Raw genomic sequence first — 26,875 nt, 5'->3', positions numbered from 1 at the left:
CAGCCACCCTGAAGGCCTCTTTGCCAGGCAGAAAAAAAATATTTCAAATAAACAAAGAGGCGGCCATTTATCAAGCAGTGCCAACTGCCACGTGCACATTCGCTCCCATTATCCCGCCAAGGGAAGAGGAGAGCCGTCCTGTGAACCGGCACCTGGTGAAGTAAAAGGACTCCTCTTCCCCACACGACAGGACAAGGGAGGCGACCAGCCCCACCACCAGGGGCTACAGGCTGGCCGGACTAGGGATGCACGAAAGTCACTTACTTTCTAACGAAATTGATTTGCGGTGGGGGGGAGGCGCTCCATCCCTCCCCCCGAAATTCTAGCCAGGGGGGGAGCCGCCCCGTCCCTCCCCCTCGAAATTCTGGCCGGGGGGGAGGCGCTCTGTCCGCCCCCCCCCCCGAATCCTGGCCGGCCGGGTGCGCGAATGGCAGCGGCCGTAGCCGCCGCCGTTTGCGTCCCTGCAGTCAGCCGTGATAGGCTATGTAAATGTTTATGTAGCCTATCACGGCTGATTTAAAAGAAAAAAAAACCCCGCGCGTAGGCAAATGGCGGCGCCCATGGACGCCACCATTTGCGTTCCTTATTTTGACACATCTTAGTCTATGTAAACATTTACGTAGACTACGGCAAAAATAAGGGGAACGCAAATAGCGTAGCGTCTACGCTATTTGCGTTCCCCTTATTTTTGCCGTAGTCTATGTAAATGTTTACATAGACTAAGATGTGTCAAAATGAGGAACGCAAATGGTGGCACCCATGGGCGCCGCCATTTGCCTACGCGCGGGGTTTTTTTTCTTTTATATCAGCTATGATAGGCTAAGTAAATCTTTACGTAGCCTATCACGTTTTGTTTTGTTTTTTACTGGAAATGGTGACGGAGGAAGCCAGTTGGAAGACCGGCTGCCGCCGAACCGCCGCCACCAGGGAGATTCGCCCAAGGTAAGTCCTGTCCCGGGGGGGGGGGGGGGGGGGGAGACCGTTTCGCCACTGATTTCGGGGGGCCAAATGCACTGGCATTCGGCCTCCCCGAGATTCGTGGCGAAATTCTCTGACATCCCTAGGCCAGACAGGAACGTTTCGCTCAGGAATGGACCAGGAAGGCTTTTGCCTGGGGCAGCCAGGGGTGGAGCAGGGCCTGTCTGCCATTGGCCTACCTTGACCCTCTCCTCTGGCCGCTTGACCACCTTGTCGCTGAGGAATTTGGTCGGGATGAAGCCTGTGACCCCATTGTCCAGCCGCGTCTTCACCCCGATGGCCTGGCCAGGGCAGGAGCCGCTGTCGAAGTGGTTCCAGACCTGGGAGAGGAGGAAACGCACATGGCAACACAGAGCAGTGGCGTCCGAGGGGCTCGGGTCAAGCAAACAGCAGGGGCTGCCCCGGTCCTGCTCCCTGCTGCACCTTCCCCAGCCCTGGCAAGAGGCACTCCTGGCAGCCAAGACACCCTGCTGGCAAACAGAGGAGGCAGCCTCCCGGCGGCGTGAGCGCAGCCCGTTACCTCGCTCAGCTCGGGGAAGTTGTCCTGCTGACAGAAGGGGCACTGCCACAGGCCCGTCTCGTCGTTCCGGATCGCCTGGTCATAGCTCTCCCCCTGGGGCCGCCGGTGGGCGATTCCCGTCACGCTGCAGATGATCAGTTTACCTGAGCACAGGTGGGATTGGAAAGATGGAGTGTCTGGGGGCGGGGAGGCTCCCTCTGCGACACCAGTCTCTGTCGCCTACCTCTGCCTTGACAGAGCAGCTGTGGGCCGCCACCCCCCTCCTGCCCGGCTGAGCAAGCCCTGCCCTCCCGCGCCCACCCCCTCTTGCCAAGAGAGGCGTCGCCTACCAATGTAGAACGTCTCCGGGGTCTCTTTGGTCAGCGTGTTGAAGGCCTCTTCGGAGTTGGGGGAGCGGTACGGGCTCCTCAGGTCCTTGTAGCGGCAGCTCAGCTCGGCCCGGATGTCATACAGGGTGATGTGTTTGTCGCCGTAGCCCTGTGAGGGAGAAAGCAGCGGTGAGAGCCTGAGAAAACGGAGGCCGGAGAAGGCTCTTGGGCCCCTGCTCAAGCTCCAAGGGCCATGTGCCCACCTGTCTCTCCAGCTCCTCAGCAAAGGCATCAAGATCCAGGTCCTTCAGACGTTCCGGGTTTTCCAGGATCTCCTCCAGGGCACCGGCGGGGTTGGCGTCCTCGGCCGACTCGTCATATTCAAGGGCGTCAACAGCCATTTTCCGAGCCCACTCGTAGGTCTCCGGGTGGACCCTGGATCCATCCAGGACCTCGATGTAGGAATCCGTGCTAAGAGTACGGAGAGGGAGGCATCACGACTGGAGCGCTAGGCTCGGGAAGACAACCAGACCTCTGCCGCCATCCGCCGGCATGCTCGACTGTGGCTGCCAAAGCCACAATGCAAACACAGGCAGCTGGGCAACCTTCCCCGACCTGGCTCCCACTGGACGTGTTGTGCTGGGGGATGCTGGGAGTTGCAGTCCAACACGTCCGGAGGGAGCCAGGGCAGGGAAGGCAGGGCAGGTGCCATTTGCTATCTCTTGCACAGACGGCAGACACTGCAGCACCCAACGATACACTTCGCCCAGCGGCGTAATGCAGCTCGGCACCGGCCGCCCAGCACTGCCTGCCCCTCCAGCAGGGCACCAACCTGTCACCCAACGAGGCTGTGTCTATCTTGATGAAGCCGGCACAGTTGATGAAGACTTTTGGCCCCATGTGGCACATGGTGACCAGCTGCGTCCGGTTCTCTAGCCGGGTGTTGTTTTGCTTCAGGATCTAAGAGAGAGCAGCGGGGCTCATGTCCGAAACCCGTGATGGGACTCCCATGCATCCTGCATCCGCTAGCAGAGCAGACTGATTCAAAACAGGCTTTCCATTGAAAAGTCTTCCTGCGTTTCCTGAACAATGGTGCACACCACTAAACCATGTCCATTTGCAGTTTCCTAGCCCCGTCCTGCCCCCTCTGTCAGGCAGTGGCTCTCCAGCGCCTGGGGCAAAGACACCTGCTGCCTGATCCTTTTAAAAACTGGAGCTGCTGGGGATTGAGCCCGGGGCCTCCTGCGGGGACAGTGCTTGCTCTGCCACTGAGCTATGCCTCCTCCCCACAAACAGCAGCAGGCGGTGTCAGGATAGGAGTCGCAGAATGACAAGAGCTCCGAGAAAAGCCAGCCCCTGGCACGACATGGAGCAAGGCAGCTTAATTTTTAAGCATTTATTATTACGTTTATAATAATGTAATTTTTTATAATTACATTATTATAAAAGTAATAATAAAACCTTTTTTCCCTCTTCCAAGGAGCCCAAGGTGGCTCACGTGGTCCTCCTCCTCTGCGTTTTGTCCTTACAACAACCCTGTGAAGTAGGTCAGGCTGAGAGTCAGTGACTGGCCCAAGGTCACCCAGGGAGCTTCACAGCCAAGTGGGACTCGAGCCCAGATCTCCTGAGTCCCAGTCCAACACTCTAACCATGATGCCACACTGGAACACTTTATGAGTATGTTTTTTATCAGATATGTTAAGTATTAATCACTTGATGCTCACTGGATGGCTTTGGGCCAGTCACTCTTGTGAGGATAAAAAAGGGATTTCCCTCCTGCCCGGGTACATTGCTTGATCTCCAGCGCAGCAATTGCCACCAGGAAGGAATGCGGGACACTCCCCCCTCCGATGCCTGGGCAGCCACAGGAGAAGCGGAAGGGCTTACCTTGAGCAGGTGAGTGCCCTTGCGGGGCCCCAGGCCACAGACGTACTGCAGGAGGGCCTGGCTGTGCGGGTGAGCGATGGCACGGTTGACGTCCACACCCACCTCGTTCACACGGTTGATGAACTCGCAGTACAGGGCGTTCAGCAGCTCTTCTTTCCCCACATGCTCCTAGGGGGGAAACGCACACACACACACACAATGCTGCTATGCAGCCCAGGTGCAATGAGGCCGAGAGTGGAGCTGGGGAGAGCGAGCTCTGGCTGGCCTGAGGAAAAGTGTTCTGACACCAGCACAAAGGTTCAAGTCCAGGGAAAAGCTGAGCACAACACAGCTCAGGGCGCATCACGCTCGGACAGGGGTGGGAAGATGAAAGCCGACATGGAGCTCCCGCCCCCCCCCGCCAAGGGTGATGGGAGTTTGTGCCCAACAGCATCTGGAGGGGCACAGATGCCACCACCCCTGGTGCTAGGAGGACCCCTGAATTGACTGCCACACATCTGGATGCACTCCTGTAAAAAGGAAACAGAACCCTCCACCCACGGGGCCTTCTCTGCGGCTGCTCCCAGGCTCTGAACTCCCTTTCTTATCTAGGCAGGAATTCGGCATGGAAGCCAGGGAGGAAGAACCTCGGATCCAGCCCTCCAGGGTTCCCCAGAGGGCATGACCCCTTTCCCCACAACCACCCATTGTTTGGTGGCTCCCCGGCTTTTGTGCCACTCCCCCCACCCCTCAAAGGCTGAGGGTTGGGAGGAAGAGCTTCAAGCTACAACAGGCTGGTATTTGGGGCCCCACCCTCCTCTGGCATGCAGCCCCGAGAGCTTCTCTGAAGTGGAGCTTGGCCTTTGCACTGAAAGAGGTGTCCTGAGGTGAACGGGTCTGTTGCTGAAACGGCAGTACCGGGTCACGTGCTGCTTGCATTTCTTTCATTGTGTTTTGTGTTTTAATCTATTTGCTTTTATTATGGTTTTAATTCAGCGTATTATACGTTTATTACTGTTAGCCACCAATTTTGGGGTGGAAAGGCAGGGGACGAGTCAAGTAATTAAATGAAAAATAAAGTTTGGCATCCAGATAAATCAAATCCTGCAACGTGCAGGAATTATGCAAACGAAACGGTACGGCGTAGGTATTTCCGGCTACTGTATTCCGCTCCAGCTAGTCAGGGGCGGCAAGAGTTCCATACGCACTGAATTCCGCCCCCCACAAATACACACACACTCCCAACCCCAAACGCACTTCCCTTTCACAGCCTGCTTCTGGGATTTCAAGAGTTAAAAACCTTCTCATCCATATGGACTAGGGACTGGAGTGGTAAATGAAAGAAAGGGCTCTCAGGATGCAAATTTCTTTGCCTGCTTTTTCACGTTCCGCCCTTGGAAGGAGCACGTACGGCCTTGTCTACCCTCTGTGGTTACCTGCAGCGGGTGGAGCTTGAGGCATAGGATGTCTTCGTCAGAGCTGCACACCTGGGCAAACTCGATCAGCGGGTCCTGGATGCGGCGGGCAAGGGAAACCGCCTGGCGCAGGACAGGGGGGTAATCCCGGAATTCGTTCTGCAAAAGGAGAGGGCCAGAAGAGTCATCAGGGGAGGCCCCGCCCATGGCAGGACTGCCTGCAGAGGGAAGACTGGAGGAGGAGCTCCAAAGCGAACCAGAAAACATCACCGGGAGCTCGCCGGGCAAACTGCACTCAACCCCCCGCCCCCAGCAGCTTGGTTCCTAAACAGAGTAGCCATTGTTTCATTATTTATCTTCTGCCTTCTACAATTCCATGCAAGGCAGCTTACAGAAATTCAAAATACAGACTATGGTAGAACAGAGCCTCAAAAAAAAGAAAAAGAAAAGTAACCTTTCAGCAAAATCAACAGTTTATAAAACCAAAACACACTAAACAGCAACGGATATGTCAAGATCTGGAAAAGGCCTGCCTAACAAATTTGCTTATTCGTACTTCCAAACATGCTGTATTACTGAAGGTTCTGGGCCATAACAATGAGAGAAACATTAAAAAAATAACGTTAAAAAAAAAGTCAGACACTAGAGACTCATCCCAAGCCATAAAAAGCTTGGCCTGCTTGTTGTTTTTTTAAGTCTTCCACATGTTGCCTTTGGAAGACACCCAGGATTGGGATTTTATGGGGTGGGTTCAAAGATGTGGCACAGCTGCTGAGAACCCTTCCCCCGCATAGGGAATGTGATCAGCTGACACAGCACAGGCTGCTGTCTTAATGCGGGTCAGACCGCAGGGGCCTACCTATTCCAGGACTGTTTCCTCTGACTGGCGGTAGCTCTGCAGGGTTTCAGGCAGAGAAGTGACTTCTGCACCACCAGCTACTCGGTCCTTTTAAACAGGAGATGTCGGGGACTGAACCAGGGACCCTCTACGGGCAAAGCAGGGCTCTGCCGATAAGCTATGTCTGCCTTCAGTTTGTGGGAAGGGCTGTAGTTCAGTGACAGAACTGCTTTGCATGCAGAAGGGCTCAGGTAAGACTGGGAGACCCCTCTCTGCCTGAAACCCTGGAGAGCCGTTGCTGGCAGTCCATGTCAACAGTACCACACTAAATGGACCAGCAGTCTGACTGCAGTGGGACTCACAAATGGAGGGAGCCAACAAGGGGCAGAAGGGCCGAGCCTGGTGCAGCCTCACAGGATGCAGCAAACGAGCAAAGGGCACTGTGCAGCCATTCCCTTCGGTCAAGACGGGGGGCGACGCCGACAGCCACGAGCCCAGTCCCATCCACCCCCCTTGTGGGGGAAGCTGTCAGGCTTACCTCGGATTTCTTGCTGTTCATGTAGAGAGTGGCCAGTTCATTGTCCACCAGCTCCACCCCGATTGACGAGAGCTGCTGCCCTTGGTCTAGTTCATGGGCAATGCGCTTCACGTCCTCCATCAGCATCTGGGCATCCCTGAGCGAAGAGGGAGAGGAAGAGAAGGGAGCAGGACGTTGCTGAACCGTTGCCCCCCAACAGGGCGTAACAACCCCAACCGGATTGGCTCCGCCTTGCTCAGGGCCACACCTGCATGCAAGACTACCCCTTACCCACTCCCCCCCAGCTCCTGTTTGGACAAGAGTATCTGCTCACACCTAGGGGAACTCTGGATTTTGGCAAGGATCGGCTTTGCCACTTTCTGCTCCAACAGGGCAAAAGCCAATGTTTTCCTTTTCTACTTGCCTAACCCTTATAAGAGGTTTTACAGGTGAGAAGCAGCAGGAAGTCATTATTTCGAATTAATAAATCCCTATACGATGGGGGTTTAATACACAAAAGGGGGGCATATCCTTGAAGGGGAACATGAACAAGACACCCTGCTGGGAGGGCAGAGGGCTCCAGTGATTCCCTGCCCCCCACCCCTCAGGCTCACCTGTTCTCCCCAGCAATTGTCACCACATGGGGCTTCTTGCTGAGCAGGAATTTCTTCAGCGTTTCAATATCCTGAGCCTAGGGCAGAGAAAGGATGGTCACATCAGGAAAACACCCGAAACGGGGCACTGGACTTGCAGGGAAGACGCCTGGAGGAAGGCATCTGGCGAGGGGCAACTCCTCCCACCAACTTCTGAGGCAGGACTCACAAAGTCTTCAAATTCCCGCTGCGGGGTGGGAGTCACCCTCTCCGTGCCGGAACCTTTATAGGAAACGTACCTCAACCAAAACCTTTTGTTTATGCGTCTTCTTCCCTTCCCCCACACCCCACTGTGCTTCCTGGACTTCCTCTTGATGCCAATAACTATCTGCCTACTCAACTCCCTAAATGGCAGATGGAATACATGGCCATCCACAATAAGGTGAAGAGGAGGCCCACTCTGGGTCCTACCCAGCCCTCCCGCTGCACCCGTTCCCCGTCCTGTGGCTACGTCTGCGTGGGACCCCCTGCGCGGCTGGCGTGCCAGTAGGCAGATCAGCAGCGAGAATGGCTTGTGTGCATGTGCATTTCGGCGGCCCGAATGTCCTCTGTGAATTAGGACGGGCTCCTCTCACAGTGGGGAATCTGCAACTGAGGCGGAAGCACTTCTCCGCGGGGCCCTTTGTCTGTCCGGTGAGAAGCACCGCTCCCAGAGGACAGGCAAGAAGGCCCCCGTGGGCTGGGAGGGAGGCGGCTCTGGCGAAGGAGCGACTGCTGGTTTCTGGACGGAGGCAGCCCCTGGATGGGCAGCCAGCACCGGCAGCGGCTGTGCGGGAGGTGGCTACACCTCGGGAGCACAAGGCCGCAACCAGCCCAGGCATCGCAGCAACAGGCAGACGAAACCCTCCCGGTTCTGCCTCAAACCCGCCTTCCCTGTGAAGCCCTCGGCACGCCCTGCCCGTCCACACCGCTCTTCCGCAACTCCGCCTCGGCATGTGGAAGCCAGGAACACCGTCTTCCTGTGACCCCTGGCACCTCCCTCTCCCTCTACTGTTGCATCGCGTTGGACTTCAGACCGTAAGCTCCTCAGGGCAGGGGCCTGATCTCCAGCACACCGACGGCACCGCAGTCACAATCCGACTTATTATAAGGCCGTGGGGACCCAGGGGACTCACCGCAGCAGCCCCTTCCTCACGGGCAACAAGATAAAAACAGAACACGACCCCCTCAGGGGAGGTGTGACATTAACATCCAGTTCATTTACCAGCTGCGACTTCGGAACGTCAGAATGTGTGATTTTGCCCAGCATATTTGCAGTGCCAACTTTGCTTATTGCAATTCTTGTAGTTAATCTTATGTTTGTGTTACTTTCTCTTTTGCTGTCAATAATGCAATCACCGAAAAAACAACTTAATTTTTGTAAGTCTGTTAAATAAAGCATTGAGTGGATTTTAGTGTACGGGTTGGTCTGTTTGTTTGAACTCAGCTTGGTTACCCACTGGGAATTGCCTAATTGGTGTAGGTTCTGAAGGTAAAGAGGACCAAATTAACACTTGAAGCCTCTACAAGCAGAAGGGAGAGCGTGCCCCTGACTGGGGCCAGTTTCCCTCCCCGGGATCCCTAGGACCGTCTCCTCCTCAACCCCAGGCCCCTCCATACTCACCTTCTTCTCCCTCTCCTCCTCCCGCCAGGCGTTCCTCCGTTTGGTGAAATGCGGCAGACGCAGGAAGTCCGTGACCTCGCCTTCCCCATTCACCAGGGCACAAAAGACAGGGTGGTCTCTGCGAAAGGAAGAGCCTTCCATTGGAACGGGACAGACCCGGAAGGGCGCTTTGAAACCAGCGGCACTGCTGAAGAGCCGCCTGCATACCTGGCCGAGGAGAAGGCGATGCCCAGCACCCGGATGCCTTTGCCCTGGTGTTCATCCATGAAGTCGTCGTCTTCTTCCACCTGCTGGTCCGGGCGGTAGGGCGCCACCTTGAGCCAGTTGTACAGCTTCCGGCTGCAAGACTGGCGGGAGAGAAGGGCAGGGGGGAGAGTCCGAGAGAGCGTCACTCCCCCTGCGCAGAACAAGGCGGCCTGCATGGCGAGGAGGGGATGGACAAGACAGCTGCTGGTGGGGCAGGTGAGCCTGGCCGCGGGCCACTGTCCCAGCCCTGCTGAAAGACTAGTCAGTCATTGCCCTTTCCCTTTTCTTCCCTTTTTCCTTTCGTGTCATGTCTTTTTAGACTGTCAGCCTATGGGCAGGGACTCTTTTTTTACTGATTGGTTGTAAGCTGCGTGGGAAGCCTTTTTTGGCTGAGGAGCGGGATACAAATACTTCTAAATAAAGATATAAAATAAAACAGTGCTGAGGCCTTATTCCCTGGGGCTAAACGCTGCAATGGGCACTGTGCAAAAGCAAATCAATCTGCACATGTCTGCTTTGCACAATGGCATTCTGCATCCCAGAGTCGGGTTTTTCAAAAACCCTTTTGGCAGAGAGAAGGGGAAAAGGGCACAGTCAACAGGGACAGATAGCTGAGGGCAAGACTAAAAGGTACCGAAGGGGAGATGGCTCTCCCCACCTCCTGCTCTTCTCTCCTGCTCCACTGGCCCAGTTCTGCCATCTCATTTACCAGAACTCTGGCTTAGCAATGAAAGGGGGAGGTCAAATGATGCAACCCCGCAATAACGCTGCCTTATCCCAGGTCACGCCAGGAAGGGCTGCCATGTACAGGCCAAGGGCACGTTCCCTGAGCCTCCTTCACTCACAAACCACCACCTGGGCTAGGCTTGTACTGACTCCCGCGCGGCCCATCGCAGTCTCCCCCAGTCTGCTGCCCGCCAAATGTTTTGGACAACTCCCAGCATTCCTGACTGTTGCCTATGCTGGCTGGGAGTGCTGGGAGTGGAAGTCCAAAACATCTGGAGGGCATACCAGGTTGGGGAAGGCCGGCTGACCACCTCTACTCCTCTCCAAGAACAACCCGGCAAAGCCCAGGGCACACGTGGCAAGGGCAGGGCGGAGGCGCTGTCCTCACCTTGATGACAAATTCCTTGGCTTCCACCAAGAGCTTGTTCTTCAGCTCCTTGGCCATCTGGGCGTAGAGGAACTGGTTGAGGGCCCGCTCGATGGCCAGGGTGCGCTGCCGGTTCCACTCCTGCACCTGATGGCTGAACTCGTCGCGATAGTAGAACTGCTTGATCTCCTCGAAATAGGTTTGGTCGGTGCCGTAGCTGAAAGGGAGGGATGCAGGTCAGGCCGACCGCTCGGAGGTGGGGGAAGGCGTTTCCAGGGAAGGGTAACCCCGCCGCTCAGCGCCCCAGGCAGCCAGCGTGCCCGCCTTGGGAGACCTTTTGCGCCGAGCCACGTGTGTTTGCATTCAAAATATTTATGTCCTGAGCTTTTCCAGCTAAAAATCTTTACAAGTGAGCTTACAAGGCCCCATAAAACAATCGTATCAGTATGATTAAGATCAGCCCAACAGATCATTAAACAGTAAAAGAAATACAGTGGTACAGTATTTACCACTTGGTAGCCCCATCGAGAGCATCTGGGTTGAAATAAATGGAGCAAAGAATAAAAGGAACCTGGTGGTCGGAGTCTACTACCGGCCACCCAATCAAGGAGAAGACAAGGATGAAACTTTTGAAAAGCAAATAGCCAGTGTTTTAAGGAAGCATGATGTAGTAGTAATGGGGGACTTCAATTTCCCCGATATTTGTTGGGAGACAAATTCTGCAAAACATGGCCCCTCCAGGAAATGCCTGACTTGTGTGGCGGATCACTTCCTCCTACAGAAAGTAGAGGAAGGAACTAGAGGATCGGCTATCCTTGACTTGATCCTAACCAACAGAGATGACTTAGTGGATACAGTAGCAGTTACAGGAACTCTGGGGGAAAGCGACCATGTTGTACTTGAGTTCTTGGTTCTAAGGGAAGCAAAAGCCAAGTGTAGTCCAACGCTTAGCCTGGATTTGAGGAAAGCTGATTTTAATCAACTCAGAACAATGATCAGTAAGGTCCCATGGCAAGCGATGCTAGCGAGAAAAGGAGTCCAAGATGGGTGGGAGCTTTTAAAAAAGGAAATTCTCAAGGCACAATCACAAGCAATTCCAACAAGAAGAAAAGGTGGAAGACAACAGAAGCAGCCACTGTGGCTTCACAAAAAGCTTAGGGATGACCTGAAAACAAAAAAGGACACATCTAGGAAGTGGAAAGAAGGCCAAGTAACAAAGGAAGAGTACAGGCAGATAGCACAGAATTGCAGGGATGGCGTCAGGAAGGCTAAAGCTGAGAATGAGCTGAGGTTAGCAAGGGATGCGAAAAACAACAAAAAGGCTTTCTTCAGCTACGTGCATAGTAAAAGGCAGAAGAAAGAAATGGTGGTTCAGCTATTAAATAAGGATGGCAAAACGATAACAGATGACAAAGAAAAGGCAGAGGTGCTCAATTCCTACTTTGGCTCAGTCTTCTCCCAAAAGAGGGTCTATGACCCCCCTGACAAAGGCGAAGTACAGGCTGAAGGGGCAGGATTGCAGCTTGAGATCGACAGGCATATGGTCAAGGAACACCTCATTACTTTGAATGAGTTCAAATCTCCAGGGCCAGATGAACTGCATCCTAGAGTCATAAAGGAACTGGCAGAAGAACTCTCAGAACCGCTGTCTATTCTTTTTGAGAAATCATGGAGGACGGGGGAAGTGCCAGATGACTGGAGGAGGGCTAACGTTGTCCCTATCTTCAAAAAGGGTAAAAAGGAGGAACCTGGGAACTACAGACCAGTCAGTCTGACATCAATCCCAGGGAATATTCTGGAGCAGATGATAAAGCAATCCCTCTGGAAGCACCTAGAAAACAATGCAGTGATTACTCGAAGCCAACATGGATTTGTCAAAAACAAGTCCTGCCAGACAAATCTGATCTCATTTTTTGATCATGTCACCTCACTTGTAGACCGTGGGAATGCTGTAGACATCATATACCTCGACTTCAGCAAAGCTTTCGACAAAGTGCCCCATGAGATCCTGATGAGCAAACTAGCTCAAAGTGGGCTAGATGAAACAACGATCCGGTGGATCCACAGCTGGCTACAGAATCGGACTCAAAGAGTGCTCATCAATGGGACCTTCTCAAACTGGGGAGAGGTCACGAGTGGGGTACCGCAGGGCTCAGTCCTGGGCCCAGTGCTCTTCAACATTGTTATTAATGACTTGGAGGAGGAGGTGCAGGGAATGCTGATCCAATTTGCAGATGACACAAAATTGGGCGGGATAGCTAATACTTTGGAAGACAGAAACAAAATTCAAAGTGATCTGGATAGACTGGAGCGCTGGGCAGAAAACAACAGAATGACATTGAATAGGGACAAATGCCAAGTTCTGCACCTAGGAAAAAGAAACCAAATGCACACTTACAAGATGGGGGATACGTGGCTCAACCACACTACAAGCGAGAAGGATCTTGGAATTGTTGTCCATCACAAGCTGAATATGAGCCAACAGTGTGATGTGGCTGCAAAAAAGGCAAATGCTATTTTGGGCTGCATTCATAGAAGCATCGCTTCCAAATCCCGGGAAGTACTAGTTCCCCTCTACTCAGCACTGGTTAGGCCTCATCTGGAGTACTGTGTCCAGTTCTGGGCACCACACTTTAAGAAGGATGCAGACAAGCTGGGGAGGGTTCAGAGGAGGGCAACAAAGATGATCAGGGGACTGGAAACAAAGCCCTATGAAGAGAGACTGAAAGAACTGGGCATGTTTAGCCTTGAGAAGAGAAGACTGAGGGGAGATATGATAGCACTCTTCAAGTCCTTGAAAGGTTGTCACAGAGAAGAAGGCCAGGATCTCTTCTTGATCATCCCAGAGTGCAGGACACGGAATAATGGGCTCAAGTGACAGGAAGCCAGATTCCGGCTGAACATCAGGAAAAACGTCCTGACTGTAAGAGCAATACGACAATGGAACCAATTACCTGGGGCGGTGGTGGGCTCTCCCACACTGGAGGCCTTCAAGATGAGGCTGGACAGCCACCTGTCAGGGATCCTCTGACTTGGATTCCTGCATTGAGCAGGGGGTTGGACTCGATGGCCTTGTGGGCCCCTTCCAACCCTACTATTCTATGATTCTATGAAAATCCAGGAGCCCAGCCTAGTTATATATGGAAGGGCCGCTGAAATAAAAAGGTCTCCCAATCCCACTTGAAGGCTGGGGGAGGGGGGCTTGGCTGTATCTCTTTCGGGAGCAAGTTGCACAACCGCGGGGCCAGGCCTCAAAAGCTCTGTCCCTAACGCTCTGGCAGGGGGAAGGTGGGGGGGGGGAAGGTGGGGGAGGGAAGGTGGGGGGGGGAAGGTGGAGGGGGAAGAGAGGTCTCTCTCCAGGTATTCTTCTATGCCCTGACACACGACAGGCTGCCTGGGGGGCTGTGGCGCTGGCCAGCTTTGTCCCACATCAAGCCGACCCCTCAGAAACAGGGACCCTTTTCAGGAGGAGACTCACCCCTCCACACCCTTCATGTCGATGCAGATGTCTATGGTGAGGAGGCCTTCGTCTCTGGCCAGGGAGATCTTCAGGAACTGGTCATCCCGGAGCTCCTTGACCGGCTTATTCTTCAGGTACTTGAAAGAGTAGGCGCAATGGGCCTCGTCCACATCCTACCGTTGGGGGGGGGGGGGGCAGAAGAAGACAGCCACTTAGGAGCGACCCCCCCCTCCCAAGGCAGAGGCTGGCTCGTAGCTACCGACGCTGTTTAGAGGGCCCCAGAGCTCCCAATCAGGCGTCTCCCAAGACACCTGCCCCTCCCAAATCCCACACCAGCCCAGGTGCCTCCCTCCAGATGCCCACACCTGTCAAAGGGTGCTCAGCTCCAGGCAGAATGACGCACAGTTAGTCTCAGGGTTGTGGGAATGCCCAGAAAAACAGCAGCGAACCCCAGAGTGCTGAGAGAGCGCTCAGTTATGAAAGAACTCCAGGAAGCTTTGTTTCTGGGCCTGACACAGTTCGAGAGGAAGCCTCCCCTTGTTCAGTTGAGTGGGTCTTCCGCCCTGACGGAAACCTCTGCTCATCACTGACTGAAAAGTCTTCTGGCGAACATTAAACTCCCCACCTCTGTTTTGTGGTTTGTACTGGAGCTGCCCTCCTGCCTCACGGTGACTTTTTATACTGATAGCTCACTTTTCCTCCAAGGAGCTCAAGTCTGCGTACATAGTATCCGCCACCCCACCCCCCTTTTATTCTCACAACCATCCAGTGAGGTAGGTTAGGCTGAGAGAAAGAGACAGACAGAGAGGACCAAGGTGTCGTCCTGGTCCGACAGCAGCCGCTACACTCCACCAGTCCTCAGTGTGTTAATACCCTCCGCCCCCCCATACAGAATTCTTTCCTGGAAGCTCCACTTCCTGTCTGAAAGAGCCACACTGCTTATTCCAGCCCTTGGTCCGGCCACCATGTCCTACACTCTGCCAGGGACGCCTCCAGCTCCAGCCGCTGCCCACCCAACACCCCAGCGTGGCTGTTCTCACCTTCTTGCCCTTCTTGGTCGGGGAGACGTTGACCTTGGCCCGCTCCTGGAAGGTCTGGCGCAGCACCTGCCGGACCAAGGGCTCACGGGCGATCTGCAGGGCCACCATGTAGCAGGCCCCCTCCAGTACGGCCTCTGGGGTGGGGAACTGGCTGCAAGGGAAGGCGGCACAGCCGGTTGAATACAGACAGTAGGGGTGTGGCACCTCTTTCAGCCCAAGGGACAGATTCTGTTGAGAAGCTCCCAGGGGCCACAGTCCAGTGGTGTGGGGACACAAAGGCAAAAGGGGTGGGGCCAAAGCCCCCCAAATTCCAGCCTCTTGTAGCTTAGCACTCTTACTGCCAGTAAGTATGCCTTAGGAGAGACATTTCAAGGTTTTAGAATGGGGGGAGAAGTGCAAAGCTGGAATACCACCCAACCATCAGTGGTTGGGCAGGGGAGGCCCTCTGGGAAACCCAGAGGGTTGGACTGGGACCCCAGGTGGGCCAAAGTCGTCTCCCAAGCCTGCGGTTCTGAACCCCTGGTCTATAGCGGGAAGCCCCTGGCCAATTACCATTTATATCTCGCACTTCTGCTCACAGAGCACTCAAAGCAATTTCATCACAGTGTAAAGACAAAAGAGCATGCATCAGTAGAAAACACAGATAAAAAACCACGACTTATAAGCTAAAAGCAACCATCTAAAATACAACTCCGGCTAAAGCAGCAGGAAAAGGAAAGATTAAAAACGGGCTGGGCTAGGGAGCTCTCGGCTTCTGCCCAAAAAGAAATCAAAACAAGAGCACCTGACGGACCTTTGCCATGGGGGGTGAGGCAGAACTCTAGCGTTACCTGCACACGTAGTCCTTCGCCAGCTCCAATGGCTCTGCCGGGAACTGCTCAGTCTCGTGGCGCTGGTAACTGTCGCGCAGATTCTCGCCAAACTGCTCCGGTGTCAGCCCAAACTTCTTTGCGAGACCATCTAGGGAACAGGGCACAGAGCTAAGCAGGGGGCACATGTAAGGAGGAAGCAGAGGCTTGGAGAATCCTCGGTTGCATCACAGCAGCCTTCCTCAACCTGGCGCCCTCCAGATGTGTTGGGACTACAACTCCCAGCATTCCACAGCCAGCATAGCTGACTGGGAGATGCAGCCCAACACATCTGGAAGGCCAAATTGGGGAAGGCAGGTCTACCGGTTCCTTTCAAAGTGGTGTTCGAAAACAGGAGTGCTCCAGCGGTCTTTTTTTGGCTAAGGCCCAAACAGATCTCCTCAGCAGCTTGCAATGTTTTCCCACTGTTGTTTTTACCTGATTGCCTCTCAGAAATTTACTTATTTATTACATTTCTATACCACCCAATAGTCGGAGCTCTCTGAGCGGTAACGGAAAAATTGTGTTAAACACGTTTCTCAGCCACTTTGCATCAGCATTTGCCTAGAAAGGTAGAATATGCCGTTCTTTATAAAATCAACACATTTCCAAAGGTCGGAAGGTTCTATAAGTGACAAGGCACGCCCCTCTAAGGAAGCTACAGAGCTAAGGGCTCCTGATTTCTCCAGCCCAGGTTATGTTGTGGCCTGCAATGCTGTGGAAGCCTAGAAGGCGGCACTGGGTGCAGCACACCCTCGTACTCCAAGCATCTCCACTTCCATCTTAAAAAGTCAGCCCTCAGTCATGCAAACCCTAGTCCTTAGGGGTGCAAAGATCTACTTTAAAGCACGCAGGCAAGGCCCACTCCAGTTTCAGAGGCTGGTGGGAGCTGAACAAGGTTATCAGGGCCTCAAGACAGGGCGTCTGTGCCCTGCTTTGCTCCTTGCCATTCTACATGACTAACAAAACCAGACTTTGTTTTAATTTTGGTCTTTTTATCATTAGCCTCCTTGAGCAAAATTGTTTTTGGTGGAAAGGCAGGTTATAAGTAAATCCAGAATTGTGCGTGCCAGTTAAAAAAAAATAACCCCCGAGGGCTCAATTATGTAAAATAAAATTGAACAGAAGTTCCATCTCTCTCTCTTTTATACAGGTAGCACAGTATAGTTCCTTGCAGCACAGAATCTGGATTTCCTTGACCACAGCAGTATAAAAAACCTACCGCACATAACTTGCTACAGGCAACAGCGAAGAGTCACAGTCACTAGGCAATCCTTCCCAGCCCTCAGCATGACCTCAACATGGCCTGCTAAAACTTCTGAAGTGGAAATGTACTGGAGAGGTGCCACGTCCACACTGTCTCACAGCCTCTGCCTCCAGTAATGTGGCCAGACTCACTGCAGAGATCTCACAGGGGCAAAGTCAGCACAGAAGCCACGATTACCTAAGCCGGCCGCTTGGCAGATGGTATACATGTCCCGGCGGGATGCCTGCTTGAGTTCTGGCCCCTTCTGCTCTTCGTCCTCTGCATCCTCTCCCTCTCCTGGAAAAGCGAAGGAGAGAGAGTTGGCCAAACCAGCTGCAACAGGGAAGGGCGAAGAGGCAGGGCTCGCTAAAACAAAAACACCCCAAGGGATGAGGACAGGTCTCCACTTGCACCCTCCTCCTCGGGGAATCCACCAGAGAAAGACTGAACATTTCATCTTTCTGGTATGACCTAGAGAGGGAAGCCTGCATGAGTGTGATGCTATGATCTCCTCAGTGAAGGAGGAGGGAGAAGAGCGGAGAAAGAAAGTGGAAACTGAGGGCAAGGGCGTGACGTCCCACACCAGCCTCCGGGGGTCCAATTTCAGTGCTGACCCACAGGGGCCGGCGCGGGGAGGTGGAGCAACACACGCGCCGCTTGCAGAAAAACCAGGCTCCGGAGAGAGCCAGCGCAGCCTGTGCCATCTCGGAGGGGCAAAGGCAAGGATGCTGGGGCAGGGAGGAGGGTGCCTTGGAGACCGCGCAGCCGATGGGTCGCGAGAGGGGAGCCGGACCTTCGGCCTCCTCGCCATCCTCACGGGTGTGCTTGTGCTTCTTGCGGCTGGCTTTGGCCGCGTTCTGCATCTTGGGGATGTCTCGGCCGTAGTACAGCAAGAAGTGGTTGTACACATCTTTCAGCTCGTCCATGGACTGCACATCCTTCAGCCTGCCAAGAAAGCAGCACGAGGTGAGCGTGCGACAAACAGATCTCGCTCGACTGCCCAGAACTGTGGCGGAGAGATGCGCTCTGCCGTTTGGGGAACAACCAACAGCTATAAGGATGGATGGATGACCAGCAAGCCCCATAAGCCCAGGGGTGCCCAACCTTTTTGGGTCAGGAATAGCATCTGGAATGTTGAGTGTTGCAGGGCTCTCACAAAATGGCTGCTGTGGGGGGGTGGGGCCTGCCCAGTCACAAAATGGCTGCCGTGGGGGTGGGGCCTGCCCAGTCACAAAATGGCTGCCACGGTAGGCATGGCCCATCAGAAAACAGCCATTTCCTATAAGGCAAAGCGGTGAGACTAAAAGAAAAGTAATGTACCCAAGAACTGAAGGACAAGGCAGAGGCGGGGGTCTGAGCACCAACATACAAAACCCCTCTCTTGAACCCAAGTGAAGATGGTTCTGGAGAGCAGCACTTTGCTTTGCAGCATGCCAGCCTCCTCCCAAATGTTTTAAAAACAATCTTAATAAAATAAAAACCAGGAGGGGGCTGGGCACCAGGGGGGCCCAGGGGGCTCTCTTGGGCACCAAGAGCGGTGTTCATGGGGGCCACGTTGGACATCCCAGCCAGGGCCAGAGCGAGTTCGAAGACAAAGCAAGGACAGGCCTAGTCTGCTCGACTTCAGCTGATCAAGGAAGGCTGAAGGCCCAAAGGTTATGCTTAATTCAGGGACAACTCTAAGAAGGGAGACCTTGAGAGTTCTTCAAAGATGTAAGGATTTCAGGGAAAGGGACACACACGGACAGGGGAACGGAGGGAGGAGGAGCAAAGGTTCTCCTTATACACTGAGGGCGGGGCAAAGCATCGGACAGCCCAGGCCTGAGGGGAGATGGTACCTCTCCATGTCAGTGGTGTCCAGGGCACGTATCCCATCAGCCAGAGGCTTGTCCGGATCAGCTGAGATCTGCTCGTACTGGTAGGCCTGCATCTTCTCAAAGAGCCGGGTCAAGTTCTGCTTACGGATCTTCAGCTGGGTCCACTGGAACAAGGCGACAAAGAGGACAAACTGTTATCCAGGCCCTTCTTTCTCCTCCACCACTTCCTCTTCTAAGCCCATTGCTGACGCAAGAAAACCCCAGGGGGCAGCGAGAGGCAAAGCTACGCAAGAGGGCGAGGCCCAGAGACACGGGGCGCTCATTTCCAACGAGCCAGGCTCCTCCTGGCTGCAGAGATCACTCTGCGCTGCCAGTGGGGTGGATAAGGGAGAAGGACCTGGGCAGTCCTCAGGACCATGCCCACAAGATGGTAGAGCATAAGCTTCAAGGGCTTGGATAGCTGGCAGGGTACGAGGAAACATTTCCCCAAGATCTGCTCTGGGTTGTTAAAATGTTCACGGGGAGGATGGATATAGGATAAACCTGGTGGCATTCAGATGTCTTGGACTACAGCTCCCAGCATGCCCCAGCCAGCATGGTTGGCTGGGGGGTGCTGGGAGTTGTAGTCCAACACATCTGGAGGACACCAGGTTGGGGAAGGCTGATATGGGAGAGCATTCGCCTTTTCCCCCCGTGCAAGGAGGATAGTTGGCGAAATGCTGGGAGGATGTCCCAGAATTCTCTTCTGCTCTATTTCTAGGAGAAGCGATACAATGGATGGGTAGGACCTTCTCAGATAAAATTCCCATTAACAAGCAGCTCGGAAGCACAAAGGACTTTTTACTGATTAAAAAAAAAAAAGGAACCCACACCAGAGCTCTGCATTTACTTCGGACGGAACCAGAGTACCAAACTGGGCCAAACTTCTGAGGTAGCTGATCTCTTCCATAGTACAGTGGGTCTTTCCTGAAGTGGTCCAAAGTGAAGTGGGCTGGTCTGGACGCTTCGGACAGTTTTGGTGCTTTGACAACTGCCCCAATATACCCACCCCTAGAGCAGTCCTTGCTAGTGCTGAGAACCAACGTGCATCGGACTTCCAGCTGGGACCTATGTCGCTCTGGCAGCTTCCCACGGGTCTCTGTGGGAGCTTTCTCAAACAGTTTTTTAAAAGGCTGAGAAACCTTTTCATCTCCCCCCTGGAATTGAAAGGGGGGGGGGGCAAGGCAGTAGCCCTGGACAACATCTTGGAGAAAAGTAACCCCCACGAGATAGTGGGGGGGCCGGATTCCAGGATTATCTTCCCAGAGCTTTACCAATGCAAAAAGTTGTACTAAGACTCCTATTTTATAGGAGAAAACAGGGCTGATGTGTTCCATAATAATATATGCTTTAAGAAATATCAACAACCTCTGGGGGATGATTTAAGAAACATTAACAATATGTGAGAACATCTGAGGACCTGTAAGACCTGTTTGAGAGAAACATGTCTGGGTCGAGGAGAAGAAAGGAGCTGGCATCTACTCCCCCCACATCCTCTGTGTCAAAAGTGTCAAAAACAGAAGATATAGGGGAATTATTTACGCTGATAAAGACTTTATCTTTGCAATTTACAGAACCAAGTCAAAAGGCTGGATGGATTTAATCCAAAATTCCATCACTGCCCTGCAAGGAGCTGTAGATTTAATTAATGCGTCATGGCAAAAAATGGAGATGAAAATTAATGAGCTTGAAGACCAAGTGGCAGGAAATGAAACTACGACACAAACTTATTTTAAAAATACGTCTGATAGACTCTCTCAACTGGAGACCTTCACGAAAAGATCCATGTACGTATTATTGGGATTAAAAATCTGCCTAATGATGTAAAATTGCCTATTTTTGTGGATAAACTTTTGCATGAGATACTCTCCCTATTCCATCTGATTATTTACTTGATATTGAGCAGGCATTTCGTGTGCCAAATGCTAAAGGGACTGATTACACGATCATAGCTCAATTTGCAAAAGTCTCCACAAAGAATTATATCCTGTGTTTAGCAAGGGAGGCTGGAAGCCTTTCCTGGAAACAAGATAAAGTTATGTGGTAGTGGCAAGAGTGTTGGACTAGGAGCTGGGAGATCCGGGTTCTAGTCCCCACTCGGCCATGGAAGCTCACTGGGTGACTTTGGGCCAGTCACAGACTCTCAGCCCAATCCACCTCACAGGGTTGTTGTTGTGAGGATAAAATGGAGACGAGGAGGATAATGTAAGCTGCCTTGGGTTCCTTGCAAGAGGAAAAAAGGTGGGGTATAAATGCAATAAGTAAATGTTATTTCCAGACTACATCAAAGAGGTGGTGAATAAAAGAAGGCAATTTATCAAAGCAAAGAATATGGCAAAACAAATGAACTTACAATATTACTTAAAATATCCTGCTACACTTTGTATTGTGTCTGAAGGTCAGATGAAGAAGTTTCTAGATCATGAAATGGCGGAGGCATGGTTTAACGTAAAAATGCTTGAGAATTCTGTTACAGCCCCATGAACTGGAATCTTTAAACAAGCTTTGTTAACTGTTTGTGTTTAGTCTACATGATCCAGGCTAATTCAGAAGATAAATGATTATATTTATATTGGTTTACTCTTTCATCTTTTTTCCTTGCTTTTCTTTATATTTATTTTAAAATAGATAATATATCTAGTCTAAAATATATTACTGATGGTTGAAGGTTTATATTAAGTTTTATTTTTTTTATATATATATATATATATATATATATATATAAATAAAAATAAATAAAATTACTAATAATATAGGCTTTTGGGAATGAATTGTAGACCTGTTTCTTTGATATAAGACTGATGACATAGAAATGTAAGGTTGTTTATTAAACTGTAAGATTGTTAAGGTTATAGATATAGTTTTTAAAATAGAATGGCATCGGAGGCTGGGGGGTATTGGAGTTTAAACTCAGTTCTTTAAGGGGGAGGGAGAGGGAGAGGGAAGGAATTTTTCTTTTTTCGTCACTTCCTTTCCTCCTCCCTTTTCCCTTTTTTTTCTTCTCTCTTTGTTATTGTGGTGTCTTCATCAGAATATTGTACTGTTGAGAAACTGAAGTATTGATTAGTTTGTTGGTAATTTTGGTATTATTTCATTTATAAAAATAAATAAAAACATATTTAAAAAAAAAAGAACCAACGTGCACCCTGCGGCAGCTGTTAGCCCAAGGGGCCCTGTGGGGGTGGGCTTCTCCCATACTCCAGCCATTACTGGGGCTGCAGGCTCGCCCTGCCCCCCATGGGAGGGGCTCTATCCTGAAAGGTGGCGAAGAAATATTTTAACTACTAATGAAGTAATAGTATGCAAACCAACAGGGGCATTGGACTAGTTTGCACATTATGACTAACTCGGGGTTAAACCCAGTTAGTCAGGGCAGCTGCAAGCAGGCACGGGGTGTTCCTGGGTTGCTTATGAAACCGGGTTAGACAACTCACGAATTGGTGCTAGGTGTGAACCAGGTCACTGATGTCTCCCTTGGCCTGTGTAGCGTGAAAAAAAGCCTGCACCTCCAAAAAACGTGCCCCCTTGGATGGGGATGAGCTCCCCAGCTCCCCACCAGAAATTTCCCCGCAATAGTCAACGGGGAGACACAAGGCGCTCTGGATTTCCAAGAGGCAGCACTGCCTCGGAGTCAACACGAAACGGCTTGCTATTCAAACCCGGATCCTAACTGAATCTCATCTTCTGCATATGCTCCGAGTCCGTACGACCGCTTCCTCTTTCCATTGGCTCTTCTCCAGGTGGAAAAAAGCGATGGGTTTGCCGGAATGAAGCCACTCCCAGCACAACCCTGGCCTCAAGCGGCGAGGGCGGGGGGAGGGCGCTCACCTTCTCGTCCCACTGCCAGACCCGCCACAGGTCGTTGATGTGCAGCTCCGGCTCCACGTACTCCTTCCTGTAGAAGGCGATGAAGGGGACCTGAGCCCAAAATCAGAAAGCAGCATCAGCACAAGAGGCCAGGGTCGCAGGGGGGCACGTCCCTGTTCAGGGCACCCCCCTCGATCAGCCCTGCCCAACCTGGTGTCCTCCAGAGTCATGGGCCTACAACTCCCATAATGCCCAGAGTTACGAAGTACCCCCAAATTCTGCTGATCTGGAATTGTATCCTTGTATCTGGATGAGGACTACGGTTTTTTGGTCTTGGAGAAGGGCAGACAAACAGGTCCCATTGGATGTTAAGGCCTTGCACAACTCAAGAAGAAATGCAGACTACTTGCATACACTTTCTGGCCAGCCACTGCCGTTCCAATTGCCTTAATTCCTCAGTTAACACTTGCAAATTTCAGATCTTGCCTCAGGGCAACAACTACAGAAGCCCTCACCATTAAAGTATTTTATTCAATGCCTTTTAAAGCTGTAAGACCCAGAAAACCCAGTATTGTATAAGCAAGCATGCCTACATGACTCTTTTGTCACCTTTGCTTAAGACCATCACCACCCCCACCCCCCATCTTGTTCACCTGGACCTGTGAAAGCCAGTAACATGCACCCATCAACTCCCATCTTTTCCTCACATCAGGAAAGAAAGATAATCCCATTGTCTTCTTTCTTCCCTTAATGTCTGACACCTAAAAATCCATTTTCCAACATCCTCAGTAATCTTGGAAAAAAGACTTGTTTTGTTTTACTCTGATTACTACAACCTGAGAGAAAAGGGGTAAAAACAGCAACCCACAATCACAGAATGAGCAAGGAGGGAGAGAAGGAAAGAGGACTCCTTCCATACTTTCTGCTCAGAAGAGCAATCCCCCCTTTCCTCCCCTCTTCCTGCCCATTTTTCCCAGAGAAGGAACTCAACAGAGCTTCCCATCACTCCACAAATCAGCAGATAAGGAGAGGTAAATCTTTGCATCATCTTCTATTTCCTTCTCTCTCTTCCTCCCTTTTCCTAATATTCCACCCAATACCAAACTCCAAAACCCCTGGGCTTTAGCTCTTTCTCCATCTATCTTCTCCCAAACCCCTGCATCTGCTCTAAAACTCTCACAGTTCCCCCAGTCTGCTCCTACCCCATTCAAATATCAAGCTGAAAGTCCCTGCTCCCCACCCCCCCAATTCTCTCTTCCTCCATGATCAGCTACACAGACACACACACACACACACACACACACACACACACGATTTTCTATGCATTCCAGTACTTCACTATTGACTTTAAATGTTTATCTTTAACCTTCGGAGTGTTAATGCCCCAAATGTAGGTATAGCTCTAATTCCCCTGATGTGTGATTTTACTTCATTTTAAATTCCTCTTTAATAAATCAAGGAATTGCTTTCAAAGACTTGGCTGTGGTCTCTGACCCTCTTCTGAGGGTATCAGGTTTTCCTAAGCACTCAGAGTTCAACACAAAAAGACCCCTTAGGTATGTGTTCAGTTTACATGTATGTGATATGCACACCCATGTAAATTAAAGCATACTTCGTAACACCAGCCAGCATGATCAATGGCCAAATGGGAATAATGGGAGTTGTAGCCCAACACTTCTGGAGGGCCTGTTCTGCGTGGAGGGAGGAACAGTGCTGAGGCAGCCACGTTTAACATATGGAGATTGCGGCAGCCACGGTTCACCCCCACATAAAACCACGAAGGAGCCCAACTCACCTCGAAGTGCTGGTTCCTCATGAAGTTAAGGGCTTCTTTGATCTTCTGGATGGTGCTGGGGCCCTTGCGGCTGCAGCTGCTGCTGGTCTGACCACGGTCCAAGTAATCAGAACTCTCCTGGGAGGGGAAGCAAGAGAGGGAGACTGACTGGCCGCTGCAGGAGCAGGCGCTCGCTGGGGCTCTTCCTGGAGAACTGGCAGAGCGGTCTGGCCTGACGGGCATGCAAGGCGGCGCTTCCCCAGTGAAGCGAATCAGGGCTGCCCAAGAACCAAAGCTGCCCAAGACGTTTGGGTCCCAGAGTCAGAATATTCAGATGGCACCCCCCTTCCGGCGTCCCCCTAACGTGGGGTACCGGAAGCCAAGGTCACAAACCCCCCCAAAGCAGGTGGACGCTGCTGAAGAGAGCGAAGTTCATTTCAAGAGGGCCCATGGCCCACTCTGCTGGTGCAAAGCAGCAGCACGGGTGGGTGGACACTCGTGAAGCACCGAGGAACACGGATGCCTCTGAGCACACGCTCAGCCCAGAAACTTGTGAATGGTACCAGAATCAAGGACAAAAGTCCGTTCGCACAAAACTCTGCCCCAACTTTCCCCACCGAGAATCCTTTTTCAGCGACCTAATTTGGGGGGATGCTTTTTATTTGTTACTCTTAGACAATGGGGAGCCAGAAATCCTGGCCCCTCTACCGCAGATCGCCCAGATATCCACCAGGAGATCCCAATCCACGTTCTGCCCATCGCAGCTCTGCTTGACAAGAGAAATGCTCGGTGGCTTCAAGGCAAGTTGGCCCTTTGAGAGCAGCTACCACTGCCCATCAGTGGCTCCTCAGAGGGACCCCGATCTTACCTGTAGAGAGATAGTAGGCATGGCAAAAGCGTTCCGGTAGATCCAGTTGGCTTCTTCTTCCAACTCGTCGTCTTCGGCATTCTTCACAGGAATGGAGCGCAGCTGGGAGGAGAAAAATGGAAACGAGATGTGATGCTGGTTGGGACAGGCCCAAGTGGGGAAGAGACCACAGCCTGCAAATGCAGCAGAGTAGCCTTCCCCAGCCTGGCGCTCTCCAGAGGTGTTGGACTACAAATCCCAGCATCCTCCAGCCAACCACAGCATGGCTGGGGGATGCAGGAGCTGTGGCCCAAGATATCTGGAGGGCACCAGGCTGGGGAAGTCTGCCAGAAGGAATTCCAGCCATCTGAAGGTCGAGGGGGGCGAGATTTAAGGAGAGAGAAATGTGAGTGGGCAATGGTAAGAACCCAACAGGCTGCGATCCTCACCTGGAACCGCTCGGGCATGTCTGTCACCCGGATCTCATTGTCCTGATCCGTCAAGTGGCTGCTCTCCAGCTCGCTGGGTTCATACATCTCAAAAATGCTCCGGCGGCTGACCCGCTTCTTGGTGGTCTTCTTGGGCCGGACGCGGGTCTCTCCTTCGGCCTCTTCAGGCTCATAATCGTACTCATCCTCCAGCTCCTCGTCATACTCATTGTATTTCTCAAACTCGTCATAGTCGAAGTCCACGCCAAAGATCTCCTGAGCCTCCTGCAAAGCGCTGGGGGCAGAAAAACAGGAGCACAACGTCGCTCAGCCGCTCGCAAGGAAATCCATGCCTGGCATAGCACAGAGAGCGGCCGTGCCGGGACCCAGGTGTCAAGGGCAGCCTAATGAGGCTTACCTGCGAGGTGAGGGCCCTGTGCACCCAACACAGGCAGGTAAAGCCCCCGTATCTGGCAAGGCAAGACAGCTTCAGCGGCCATCGCTGAGACAGAGGAGCTGTGGCTCAGTGGCCCCAGGTTCAAGAACTGGCAGCATCTCCGGGGAGGGTTGGAAAACCCCCGGCCTGGAACCCTGGAGAGCTGCCGCGGCTGCCAGTGCTGGCAACACTGGGCTAGATGGGCCCAGGGGCTGTCTCTGCATAAGGCGGTTTCCAGTGTTCCTAAGCAAAGGCACTGCCTGTTTGGAAAGAGGTGGCCGCTCTGGCTCGCCCCCACTTACGCGTCGGTGTATCCTGGGAGCTTCTTCCGCCACTTGGGCTTCTTCAGCGGCTGCCCATCATCATCCACAATGAAGTCATCAATGTCTGGAAGGACAGACGACTGCTTACTGACCTACTTCCAACCGGTTGTCTGGGCCTCCCTGCCAGGGTCCCACATTCTGTGGGGGAGGGGGGAGAGAGGTGCTTCACCACCTGTCGTCCCCCCCCCCCCCAAGTGTGGGGAAAACTACATATCACCAGTCTAGCAAGACTCTTATGATACTCTAGCATGAGCAAAAACCCCACCTTGCTTCTACTTTAGATGAGAAATCTACTTCTATCTCCAAACCTGGAATCTGAATCTTTCTGGAGGGGCGGGGGAGCTCCTGCGTCTGGTTACCTCTGGCTCCTTAAGTCACCTTCCTCAGCACCTGGCTCTTCCTGGAATTCCACCAAGCGCCCTTGCCACACAGGCCCCAGTGGGTCCCATGAGTACATACCAGACTCGTCCTCGTCTTCATCCTCGTCTTCCTCCGCTGCAGCAATTGGGCCATCAGGGCCGTCGCCCCGCTCCTCACCCTCCCCGTCCTGGAAGATTTCTTCGGCAATGGCTTCCTTCTCATGCTCCTCCTTTCCGTAATCTTCCTCCTCCTCATCTTCATCTGACATCTTCCGCACCCGCCTGAATTTTTGCTGCCAAGAAGAACACCGGTGAATCTCCAAGCCCCTGAGATGGAGAGCCCCATGCACCTTCCGCCACGGTGCCTCCATGGGCAGACCCTCCTCCTCATACTCAAGACTGCTATCCTGGACA

The 26,875-nt window shown here is 52.5% G+C and overlaps 1 protein-coding gene across 1 annotated transcript in view; it reads right to left on the bottom strand.

The window, feature by feature from the left end:
• Positions 1-26,875, bottom strand: part of SUPT6H (SPT6 homolog, histone chaperone and transcription elongation factor) — a 41,568-nt gene that overhangs the window by 7,579 nt on the left and 7,114 nt on the right. The window contains exons 5-28 of the mRNA XM_084823284.1: positions 26,562-26,754; positions 26,082-26,166; positions 25,365-25,638; positions 24,937-25,038; positions 24,090-24,206; positions 22,316-22,405; positions 18,470-18,612; positions 17,425-17,576; positions 16,830-16,928; positions 15,368-15,497; positions 14,538-14,688; positions 13,516-13,670; positions 10,059-10,254; positions 8,906-9,045; positions 8,699-8,816; positions 7,057-7,133; positions 6,464-6,599; positions 5,109-5,246; positions 3,694-3,861; positions 2,639-2,766; positions 2,070-2,277; positions 1,828-1,975; positions 1,499-1,641; positions 1,158-1,298 (exon numbers count right to left, since the gene is read on the bottom strand). Coding sequence (XP_084679410.1) covers positions 1,158-1,298; positions 1,499-1,641; positions 1,828-1,975; positions 2,070-2,277; positions 2,639-2,766; positions 3,694-3,861; positions 5,109-5,246; positions 6,464-6,599; positions 7,057-7,133; positions 8,699-8,816; positions 8,906-9,045; positions 10,059-10,254; positions 13,516-13,670; positions 14,538-14,688; positions 15,368-15,497; positions 16,830-16,928; positions 17,425-17,576; positions 18,470-18,612; positions 22,316-22,405; positions 24,090-24,206; positions 24,937-25,038; positions 25,365-25,638; positions 26,082-26,166; positions 26,562-26,754 — 3,432 coding nt within the window. The remainder of the gene's footprint in view (positions 1-1,157; positions 1,299-1,498; positions 1,642-1,827; positions 1,976-2,069; positions 2,278-2,638; positions 2,767-3,693; positions 3,862-5,108; positions 5,247-6,463; positions 6,600-7,056; positions 7,134-8,698; positions 8,817-8,905; positions 9,046-10,058; positions 10,255-13,515; positions 13,671-14,537; positions 14,689-15,367; positions 15,498-16,829; positions 16,929-17,424; positions 17,577-18,469; positions 18,613-22,315; positions 22,406-24,089; positions 24,207-24,936; positions 25,039-25,364; positions 25,639-26,081; positions 26,167-26,561; positions 26,755-26,875) is intronic.

This window comes from Heloderma suspectum, chromosome 16 (genome assembly GCF_057233095.1).
Source record: "Heloderma suspectum isolate Gila_16-S chromosome 16, 16-S_ref, whole genome shotgun sequence".
In the NCBI taxonomy this organism is placed as follows: domain Eukaryota; kingdom Metazoa; phylum Chordata; class Lepidosauria; order Squamata; family Helodermatidae; genus Heloderma; species Heloderma suspectum.
The sequence above is the reverse complement of the archived record's forward strand: the minus strand, read 5'-3'. Positions and strand labels throughout refer to the sequence as shown.